The following is a 12362-nucleotide window of genomic DNA, read 5'->3' as shown; positions in this document are numbered from 1 at the left end:
AAGCACAATGTACCTGTGTTTTGCTCCTCAACCACCGCAAGTTCAAAAATAAGATGACAATACTGGGTGTAAGAGACGTTAGTTTTAACTATGAATATATAGGCTTAGTGACCATAAATTATTAAACTAAGGATTCAAGATTGGCGGAGGAATCGGTCAAATAAAAACAACTAGTCTTTTTGCTAACGTTTCGACAAATGTACTGTCTTCTTAAGGGTGTAGCTATGCCGAACAGAAATACAGAAACAGTTTCTGTAAGTCAACCAACCCGCATAGCCACGCCCTGAAGAAGACAATATATTTGTCGAAACGTTGGCAAAAAGTCGAGTTGTTTTTATTTGGACCGATTCCAGCGCCAATCTTGAATCCTTAGTTAGTTTTAACCTTGAAAGGTTAATGATTAATTAGTTACTAACTGTATTCTACAAACTACGACAAATAAAAGCCAGAATTCATATGAATGAAAACCATCTCGTGTTATAACCTTTATCGCCCAATGAAGGGCATTTAATTTTTGTATTTCACTTAGATCAGAATATAAAGTTGACAAAACTAAAAGTTAACTCGTTTATAGTCAGTGATAACTATAATCTCTTCTGGAACTCTGTGACAAAGACAGGGTACCTACCACTTTACAGAGACATTAATCTTCTTACGTGCAACTGCCATAATTTTACATCTCATCAGATTTTATTAACTATGTACTTTAAAGTATAATAATTAGTTGATGACGTGCTCATTAAATTGTCGCCCCGTAAATGTTTTTGTTTTTTGTAAATAAATATAAGATAATATAATTATATTATGGTAATTTAGTGAAATATACCGGTTTAGTTTTTATTCTACTTTCTCGGTTGTGAAACTGTTATCTTTTAAATAGAGATAAAAGTCGTTAAAATACTAATTTTCTTAACTTTGATAAAAACTTTTCTTAAATATCCACCCTCACCCCCCCCCCCCCGCCACCCAAAAAATTAACTAACATAAAAAATATATACGTTTAAAAAAAAAGAAAAAAAAGTGCCTTTGGAAAATTGAAAATTACCAAAGTTTCAACTAACGAAAATTGATGGAAAAAGTTTAATTGTGTATAATAATGGGGGGGTTTTCATCGCCAGTTTTTTTTATGAAGAACCATTTTTTGTTTCAAACTCATTTTATCTCTCATCTTTATTTGCGTTGAACAGTTTTCTCAGCTTAAACATATTCTTATTTTTAAAATGTATAGTAGGTAATACATTATAGTAATTTAGTAAAATACTTTTAATAGAATATAAATATTTAATTAGAATGTAGATATTTAAATAGAATATAGATATTTAAATAGAATATAGACATTTAAATAGAATAAAGATATTTAAATAGAATATAAATATTTAAATAGAATATAGATATTTAAATAGAATAAAGATATTTAAATAGAATATAAATAGTTAATTAGAATATAAATATTTAATTAAAATGTAAATATTTAAATAGAAAATAGACATTTAATTAGAATATAAACATTTAATTAGAATATAAATATTTAAATAGAAAATAGACATTTAAATAGAATAAAGATATTTAAATAGAATATAAATATTTAATTAAAATATAAATATTTAAATAGAATATAAATATTTAAATAGAATACAGATATTTAAATAGGATAAAGATATTTAAATAGAATATAAATATTTAAATAGAATATAAATATTTAAATAGAATATAGATATTTAAATAGAATAAAGATATTTAAATAGAATATAAATAGTTAATTAGAATATAAATATTTAATTAAAATATAAATATTTAAATAGAAAATAGACATTTAATTAGAATATAAACATTTAATTAGAATATAAATATTTAAATAGAAAATAGACATTTAAATAGAATAAAGATATTTAAATAGAATATAAATATTTAAATAAAATATAGATATTTAAATAGAATATAAATATTTAAATAGAATACAGATATTTAAATAGAATAAAGATATTTAAATAGAATATAAATAGTTAATTAGAATATAAATATTTAATTAGAATATAAATATTTAATTAAAATATAAATGATTAAATAGAAAATATACATTTAATTAGAATATAAACATTTAATTAGAATATAAATATTTAAATAGAAAATAGACATTTAAATAGAATAAAGATATTTAAATAGAATATAAATATTTAAATAGAATATAGATATTTAAATAGAATAAAGATATTTGAATAGAATATAAACATTTAATTAGAATATAAATATTTAAATAGAAAATAGACATTTAAATAGAATAAAGATATTTAAATAGAATATAAATATTTAAATAGAATAAAGATATTTGAATAGAATATAAATATTTAATTAGAATATAAAGATTTAATTAGAATATAAATATTTAAATAGAATGTAGATATTTAAATAGAATATAGATATTTAAATAGAATATAGACATTTAAATAGAATAAAGATATTTAAATAGAATATAAATATTTAAATAGAATATAGATATTTAAATAGAATAAAGATATTTAAATAGAATATAAATAGTTAATTAGAATATAAATATTTAATCTAATATATAAAATTCTCGTGTCACGGTGTTCGAACTTGAACTCCTCCGAAACGGCTCGATCGATTTTTGTGATCCTTAGCGTGATTGTCGGCCAGGGTGGAGAATCGGCCAACATCTATTTTTCATCCCCCTAAATGTTAAGGGTAGTCCACCCCTAAATTTTTTTTTTTATTTTTTAGGCAAAATTTTTTGTTTTTATTTTTTTATGACACATCATACAAAAATACATACAACCCTAAATTTTTACCCCTCTACGATCAACCCTTATATTGTATTTGTTAATTAAAAACTTTAATTTTTTTTAGTAAAATTTTTTTTTCATTTTTTGATGACTTACAATAAAAAATCTCATATTACTCTCAACTTTTCACCCCTCTACGATCAACCCCTATTTTTTATTTGTTAATTATAAACTTTAATTTTTTGGCAAATTTTTTTTTTTATTTTTTGATGACTTACAATAAAAAATCTGGAAAATGGCGGACAATCTTTCATTAAAACTACCAACAACGCAGACATCGACATTGACAATCGTTGGGTGGTACCATATTCTCCTCTGCTGAGCAGAACCTTTAATGCTCATATAAATGTTGAGTCATGCAGTTCGGTGAAGAGTATCAAATATATTTGCAAGTATGTGAATAAAGGAAGTGATATGGCTGTATTTCGGATTGAAAATAATAATGTTCATTCTCCTCCGTTGAATCAAAATGATGAAATCACGAATTACCAAATTGGCCGGTATATCAGTTCCAATGAAGCTGTCTGGCGTATTTTCGGTTTCCCAATTCATGAACGGGATCCAGCAGTTATCCATTTAGCTGTCCATCTTGAAAACGGCCAGCGCGTATATTTCACGAACGATACAGCGCTTGATCATGCTATAAATCCACCGAAAACTACGCTCACCGAATTTTTTGAATTGTGCAATCGTGCGGATGCTTTTGGTGCCTTCGCACAAACACTGCTCTATTCTGAGGTTCCGCGGTATTTTACATGGGCTCAATCGAAAAAATGGATACCCCGCAAGCAAGGGATACCAGTTGATGCGTGCCCCGGTTTATTCAAATCAAATAGTTTGGGTCGTGTATATACCGTCAATCCAAGGCAGACTGAGTGCTTTTATCTGCGACTATTGTTGGTTAATGTCACCGGACCATTGTCATTTCAAGATATACGGAAGGTAGATGGACAACAGTATCCTACGTATAAAGATGCATGCCTTGCTCTAGGCTTGCTAGAAGACGACAATCATTGGGACAGCATGCTTGCTGAAGCAGCATTAAACTGCACAGGAACACAAATTCGTCTACTATTTGCTATAGTACTGACTACATGTTTCCCGGCCCGAGCACAAATGTTGTGGGATAATCACAAAGATTCAATGACTGATGATATATTGTATCGACATCGTACAAGGTGCAACGATCTAACAATATCATTCAGTGAAGCAATGTACAATGAAGCATTGATTGCTATCGAGGATCTTTGCATTGCTATTGCGAATTTACCAATCAGTCATTTCGGTATGGGCTCACCGAATCGAAGTGCATCTGATTTACTCAACACAGATATGAATCGTGAACTACATTACGATACTGTACAAATGGCGAGCATTGTTAGCCGCAATGTTCCACTACTTAATGATGAACAAAAAATTATCTACGACCGTATCATGCTGGCAGTTTCGGCAGGACAAGGAGGATTCTTTTTTTTAGATGCACCAGGTGGGACTGGCAAAACATTTCTTATTTCGCTACTTCTTGCCGAGATACGATCAAAAAATGGCATCGCATTGGCCGTTGCATCTTCTGGCATTGCAGCAACTTTATTAGATGGAGGCAGAACAGCTCATTCAGCATTTAAGCTGCCGTTAAACATTAAAAATAATCCAGATGCAGTGTGCAACATAAAAAAACAATCGTCTATGGCCACAGTGCTGAAACAATGTAAAATTATTATCTGGGATGAATGCACTATGGCACACAAACATTCGCTTGAGGCATTGGATAGGACATTAAAGGATATAAAAAACAACGATAAACTATTTGGCGGCACTTTGTTACTCCTTTCAGGTGATTTCAGACAAACACTTCCCGTTATTCCGCGTTCAACCTACGCTGATGAAATCAACGCGTGCTTAAAATCATCGCGACTATGGCGTAATGTTGAAAAAGTACAACTGACGGTGAACATGCGCGTTCAAATGCTTCAGGATCCATCCGCCGAAACTTTCTCTAAACAACTGTTAGATATTGGCGATGGGAAAGTTGCTGTACATGAAAATACTGGATGCATAAAATTACAGACGGACTTCTGCACAATCATCGACTCGCAAAATAGTCTCATCGATCACATATTTCCCGACGTACACACACAATATGCAAATCATAAGTGGCTGGCAGAAAGAGCGATCTTGGCAGCTAAAAATGTGGACGTCAATGGGTTAAATTTAAAGATACAACAGCTGTTGCCTGGGGACTTGGTGTCATATAAATCTATCGATGCAGTTTGCGATACCAACGAGACTGTGAATTATCCAATTGAGTTCTTAAATTCATTGGATTTGCCAGGCATGCCACCACATCATTTACAATTGAAGGTTGGATCTCCGATTATTCTACTTCGAAACTTAAACCCACCACGGCTATGTAATGGCACACGATTAGTCATTAAAAAATTAATGAAAAACGTTATTGAAGCCATCATCTTGAATGGCAAGTTTCAAGGCGAAAATGTGTTGCTGCCACGAATCCCTATGATTCCTACAGATGTGCCAATTGAATTCAAACGCACTCAATTCACAATTAGATTGGCATTCGCTATGACAATCAATAAGTCACAAGGACAAACATTGTCTGTATGTGGCTTAGATTTGGAAACACCGTGCTTCTCCCACGGACAACTATATGTGCGATGTTCTCGCGTGGGAAAACCATCCAGTTTGTTTGTGTTGGCTAAAGACGGACTAACCAAAAATATTGTACACTCTATTGCGCTAAGAGATTAATTTTTTTTTTTTTCAACTGCCATAATTGATAGTAAAAATATAAATATTTATTTTTGATGTTTAGATAGCTATCAAAGACTGTTGTTTAAAATATATTCGTTACTCTAACAAAGATTTATTTATTAACCTAAATAAAACATACTTTTATTCTTTATAATGCATTCGATTATAAATACTTCCCCGCACACTTATAGTAGATAATTATTTTTATTTAACTATAAAAATGTTTCCTAGAAATAACATACATGGCAAAACAACGTTTGCCGGGTCAGCTAGTTAAAATATAAATATTTAAATAGAAAATAGACATTTAATTAGAATATAAACATTTAATTAGAATATAAATATTTAAATAGAAAATAGACATTTAAATAGAATAAAGATATTTAAATAGAATATAAATAGTAAATTAGAATATAAATATTTAATTAAAATATAAATATTTAAATAGAAAATAGACATTTAATTAGAATATAAACATTTAATTAGAATATAAATATTTAAATAGAAAATAGACATTTAAATAGAATAAAGATATTTAAATAGAATATAAATATTTAAATAGAATATAGATATTTAAATAGAATATAAATATTTAAATAGAATATAGATATTTAAATAGAATAAAGATATTTAAATAGAATATAAATAGTTAATTAGAATATAAATATTTAATTAGAATATAAATATTTAATTAAAATATAAATGATTAAATAGAAAATATACATTTAATTAGAATATAAACATTTAATTAGAATATAAATATTTAAATAGAAAATAGACATTTAAATAGAATAAAGATATTTAAATAGAATATAAATATTTAAATAGAATATAGATATTTAAATAGAATAAAGATATTTGAATAGAATATAAACATTTAATTAGAATATAAATATTTAAATAGAAAATAGACATTTAAATAGAATAAAGATATTTAAATAGAATATAAATATTTAAATAGAATATAGATATTTAAATAGAATAAAGATATTTGAATAGAATATAAATATTTAATTAGAATATAAAGATTTAATTAGAATATAAATATTTAAATAGAATATAGATATTTAAATAGAATATAGATATTTAAATAGAATATAGATATTTAAATAGAATGTAGATATTTAATATTCTTGCTTACCCGTTTCTCTTTATCTATTACCTTTATGGCTTAATTGGTATTATAAGGAGAAATCGATCCAGATCGATTTTCGACGTAAGTTACTTTTGGAAACTTGGAGCTTAACGAGGTAATTCGATCTACGACTTCTTGATTTCGAGGAAAATCCATTTGAAATAGAAATCCGTCATGAAATTTTCTGCCTTAATCAATTTACAATAAGAAGCAAATACAAATTTCTCATTTCAGCAAATACATATTTAAATTGAACACTAACAAATCATTGCTGAATTTTACCTTTTCAGATTCGAGATCATTAGTAAACTTTCAATCCAAACTCACTAATGAACTCAAACCGCAGGAACGTGTGCTGTTATCCATATCATTCAACATCCCATGTGAGTTTAAACTCAAATGGGTTATCTTAAATAAGATCATTATATTAACACATGTAGGCATTACTTTACTCTACAGTGAGTTATCTTTCACGAATTTCTCTGAGTAAAATTTAAATTAACGTGGTTAAAATGTAAGCATTTCTTCAGATGAATTGGTGCGCATTGTTGGACAAAGTAAACGCTGTTGGTTACTCACGAGGTCTTCTCAACTTCGTGAAATGCATGAGTTGTTTACCACAATTGTTTGGATGTTTTTAAATCATTCCTTTCCAATCCTCGCTTCAACGACTGTTATCTCTTCACTAAATGCAGTTATAACTGGTTGGAAAAAACTACTGGCTATCTATTAGGCACAGGAATGAAAATACTCCACTTCTCGGTTAACTAAAATGTATTGAAGTAAATGGTGATTATATGGGAAAATAATGTAACGCTTACACTATAATCCCAAAATGTTTTATTAAAATATATGCATTTTTGTATTTTTACAAGTATGTAGCAACAATTCCGAGTTGGCTGTTAATCCGTAGACTTAAGGCCAATCCAGCCGGAAAAGTAGACCATACTCTTCTACAAGGATCTTGGCCACCTTGTGGGTATCCCTGCCTTGCAGCAGTTGATGTGTGAATGCACATAGGTTTACAAATCACATCATTGCCTCTTACAATTACCTACTCATTCTGTAAAAGAAATGCAGATTCTGAAAGGAGCCTTAATGTCTTTTTTCTTTAAATGACGATGGATTTGGCAGTCATTTCCTAACCTATGTACGAGGTACCGGGCGGTCATCATCTCCGACGTCTTCTCGGCCATCTTGGAAACGCTTGAACCACTCAAAATCTCGCGCACGTGATTAACATTCATCACCATAAACTTCTTTTAATAAAAGATAAGTTTCACTAGCGGTTTAACCAAGTTTTGATGTGAAATTACACAATTCGTTGCTCTACTACATGTGTAGTATCATGTTTTCGGCAAAACGTAACTAACACTTCTTACACAAACGGCGGTTCCGGCTAGGACAGATTTCTCTACAAGACGCTGCAATCAAAAGAGAAGGCTTTACGCTGCAAAGCTGTCGGTCGTTAATATTTGGCGCATGCATAGTTTTTCTGTAGCTTTAGTTGTTTTCTCGTAACGCATTTAGTTTTGAGATTTCTAAAACTGAATTCTTTAGAACTAAGTAAAAAAGAATTTCTCTTCTGCATGCATTTGCATAATACGTTTTATGTTGGCTAAACAATATTAAGTCCTCCATCAGATAACGTTAAGGGTTTTAAGGATTTTAGTTTAATGTTTTTTTTTTTATCTTTTGCCCAAATTGGAGCGAACTTTGATGAATGACAGAATTGCACTGACTTCAGCAAAGAAGGTGTTTTCTTGAAGTATTCTGACAATTTCGTAACGGCAATGAAGTATTCAAGATAGATAAGTTAATAATTATTTGGAATAATTCGAGTCATTTCTATTAAAAAAAAAAAAATATAAAAAAAAATAAATATAAAAATGAGTGGCAGGTGATTGTTTTAAATGGCACCAATAAAGCGTTATATTTATTTTATAGACGGCGTCAAAAGACAATAAACAATGAAATATGAAATCTAATAAAAATAAATATTGTGCCATTAAGTCAATTATTAAGGAAAAAAAGAAATGCAATAAAATTTATCATGTAATAAATATTAAAATAGAAAATAAATAAATGAACGTATTTCGACTAGAATAATTAATTCAGTTTTAACGGTTTATCGACTCATAATGCATAAATAATAATTTGTTAAACAAGCTGACTTTTTATTTATTACTTTGAGGCATTGGTGAAAAGATATTAATCATTCAACTTTCAACATAATCTATCTAGCTTACGAGGGTCGTTTGAAAAGTCCGTGCAAAAATAAAAACCACTTAATTTTTTGGGGTAAACCTTGTTTATTTTTCAACATAGTCTCCTTTTAGGCTTATACACTTCGTCCAACGCTGCTCTAGTTTGTTGATCCCTTCCGAATAATAGGATTTGTCCAAGTATGAAAAATAGCCATTCGTTTCTGCAATCACCTCCTCGTTTGAATAAAATCTTTTTCCCGCCAGCCATTTCTTCATATTGGGGAACAAATAGTAGTCCGAGGGAGCCAAGTCTGGAGAATAGGGGGGATGTGAAACAAGTTGGAACCCTATTTCCATTAATTTTGCGACCACAACTGCTGAGGTGTGAGCTGGTGCGTTGTCGTGATGGAAAAGGACTTTTTTTGTGGGCCAATCGTGGGCTTTTTTCTTGCAGCTCGGTTTTCAAACGGTCCAATAACGATGAATAATATGCACCTGTAATAGTTTTACCCTTTTCCAGATAGTCGATGAGGATTATTCCTTGCGAATCCCAAAAGACAGTCGCCATAATCTTTCCGGCCGAAGGAACGGTCTTCGCCTTTTTTGGCGCAGATTCCCCCTTGGTAACCCATTGTTTAGATTGTTCTTTGGTCTCAGGAGTGTAGTGATGTATCCATGTTTCATCCACAGTGACGAAACGACGCTTAAAGTCCTGCGGATTCTTCTGGAACAGCTGCAAACCGTCCTTGCAACACTTCACACGATTTCGTTTTTGGTCAAGCGTGAGCAATCGCGGCACCTATCTTGCGGATAGCTTTGTCATGTCCAAATGTTGATGCAAAATATTATGTACCCATTCATTCGAGATGCCCACAGCACTAGCAATCTCACGCATCTTCACTCTTCTGTCATCCATCACCATATCATGGATTTTATCAATGATTTCTGGAGTAGTAACCTCAACAGGGCGTCCAGAACGTTCAGCGTCACTTGTGCCCATATGGCCACTCCGAAATTTTTGAAACCACTTATAAACTGTTCTAATCGAAGGTGCAGAGTCACCATAATGTTTATCAAGCTTCTCTTTAGTCTCCTGAGGCGTTTTGCCTTTCATAAAGTAGTGTTTAATCAACACACGAAATTCTTTTTCGTCCATTTTTTGAAAATCACTCGACTTCCTCGATTCAAACGAATGCCAAACACAAAGAAATAGACCGATCTGGCTGTAACTTGTGTGTGTTCTTCCAAGAGATGCTACTAGATAAACATAACCTCGATACGCGCCAGTAGTGCTATCTCTCTGACTTTGCACGGACTTTTCAAACGACCCTCGTATAAGCAGGGTGGTTTTCAACAAAATTATTGTGCAAAAAACAACTATTTCCAAAAAAATAATGTTAAAATTTTTGGTTTTGAAACGATTCCCCTGTAAATTTATTTTATGAGGGTTACTATGAACCAGTTGAGGATCTAGAGCAGGGATCCCCAAACTACGGCCCGCAGGCCCACATGCGGCCCCCTGAGGACATTTATCCGGCTATCGCCGCACTTCCGGAAGGGGTATCTCTTTCATTGGTGGTCAGTGAGAAGAGCACTATATATGGCGGTGCCGCAAAGCGCTGCGTCGCTCATGTACAGTACTACTTCCGATGACGCGGGACGCACGCGTCACGGCTCCGAATAATAACAGCCAGAAGTAGGAAGAAAGGCAAAGTACTACAACTAAACCGGACCTTGACCATCTCATTAGCCAAAAGCAGGTCCATAGTTCCCACAGAAATACTGGGCAGTTTGGTGATTTAAATTTACTTGTTCTTTATTTGAAATATTCTATTTGTTTCTGTTTTTTTTTTTTTTTTTTTTTTTTACTTTAAAATAGTTTGTTTTATAGTCCGGCCCTCCAACGGTCTGAGGAACAGTGAACTGGCCTCCTGCGTAAAAAGTTTGGGGAGCCCTGATCTAAAGGGTTACAAAAATGTGATTTTGCAGCCCCAAAAAATGGGCAAAAAAATACTACTCTGACATTTGTATGCTTGTAAGTAAAAATCTAATATCGAAATTCTTGTAAATTATTTCAACAAAATGTTGCCCTCTAATTACATGAAGAAAGTCAAGCGTGTAAATTAATGGGTCCTGGATTTAAAAAAAAAAATATGATACCGCCTCATTCGCTGGTGATAGTTGCCATTTTTTATTTTTTGGGCACACATTGAACGCTTTAATAGTAGCGGTGTTTGAATTTAGAAGCATTCGGTACACAGATTAGTGATGTCGCAAAAGATGGTACTGGTACACAAGAAGAGAGGCACCTTGTAAATAAGACTTGAAACTAATTCCTATTTCAATTGATCTATTTTACGCTAAATAATAAATTGGCCAATCAATAAATATTTTCTAAAATTAATTCACTAAATAGATAATCAAGAATAAATGGAATTTGCTCGTCTAAACCACGGCCTGTTGTATCAAGAGTGCTTCGGGTATAATGTATTGTAAAGTTTTTTTTCCTTTTACTAAAAACGTTAACTACAACTAGTGACTGCCACTAGTTAATTTAATTTATGTGGGTTCGATAAACAATAAAACTCGCTAAACTTATTATAAGTAGTACCCGATTTATTAGCACAGTAACATTAAAACATTAACATTTACTAGCAACTAACGCTATTCATTACATTTACCATTTACAATATTCACAACAGTTTACTGTTACTCACTACGTAACGCCAGAAAACTGTTCCACGACTGACCACTGGTCCGCACTGCACTGAATTGCACTAGTCTCAACCGCACTAACAAAGCTCTACTCACTAACTAACTAACTAGCTAGCTAACTCTGAAGCACTCCGCAACACTGACTCTCTCAAACTGTAACTAACTAGCCGGCTCATCGATTAACCGGCTAACAGCCCAACTGGCTAACTCTGCCGAACTCCGACTCCCTGACTCTCTCCAACTCTGACTGACTGCAACTCTGTATTTTCTTCACTCCAACTGCGGCTGTCTCACTCCCACCTGCGACTGACTTACTGACTGGGAAAACACACACTGCCCCCACCCCAACTGGGGCCGCTCCCTTAGCTTGCTTTTACACAGTGGTGGACCGTTATAGGCTTTGGTCACTACACTCCCAGAACAATCTAGCCCTTTCTTCTCCGGCTCAGGTAAAGTCTGGCCTTTTGTTTACTCAGTGGTGGACCTTTATAGACTTCGGTCGCTCAACTCCCAGAACAATCTAGGCCTTACTTCTCTGGCTCAGGTAAAGTCTGGCCTTTTGTTTACACAGTGGTGGACCGTTATAGGCTTTGGTCACTAAACTCCCAGAACAATCTAGCCCTTTCTTCTCCGGCTCAGGTAAAGTCTGGCCTTTTGTTTACACAGTGGTAGACTGTTATAGGCTACGGTCACCAAACTCCTAGAACAATCTAGCCCCCTTTCTTCTCCGGC

The 12362-nt window shown here is 32.3% G+C and overlaps 2 protein-coding genes across 2 annotated transcripts in view; one reads left to right on the top strand and one right to left on the bottom strand.

Annotated features, from left to right (window-relative positions):
- Positions 1-12362, bottom strand: part of LOC141454735 (uncharacterized) — a 633436-nt gene that overhangs the window by 187318 nt on the left and 433756 nt on the right. The window lies entirely within an intron of this gene.
- Positions 4170-5841, top strand: LOC141454733 (ATP-dependent DNA helicase PIF1-like). Its single transcript, XM_074129301.1, has one exon. It carries the CDS (start codon positions 4236-4238, stop codon positions 5568-5570), a length of 1335 nt encoding a protein of 444 aa, XP_073985402.1. The 5' UTR covers positions 4170-4235; the 3' UTR covers positions 5571-5841.

The sequence above is a fragment of the Rhodnius prolixus genome, unplaced genomic scaffold (genome assembly GCF_049639745.1).
Source record: "Rhodnius prolixus isolate KJV_2025 unplaced genomic scaffold, Rpr scaffold_9, whole genome shotgun sequence".
In the NCBI taxonomy this organism is placed as follows: domain Eukaryota; kingdom Metazoa; phylum Arthropoda; class Insecta; order Hemiptera; family Reduviidae; genus Rhodnius; species Rhodnius prolixus.
The sequence above is the reverse complement of the archived record's forward strand: the minus strand, read 5'-3'. Positions and strand labels throughout refer to the sequence as shown.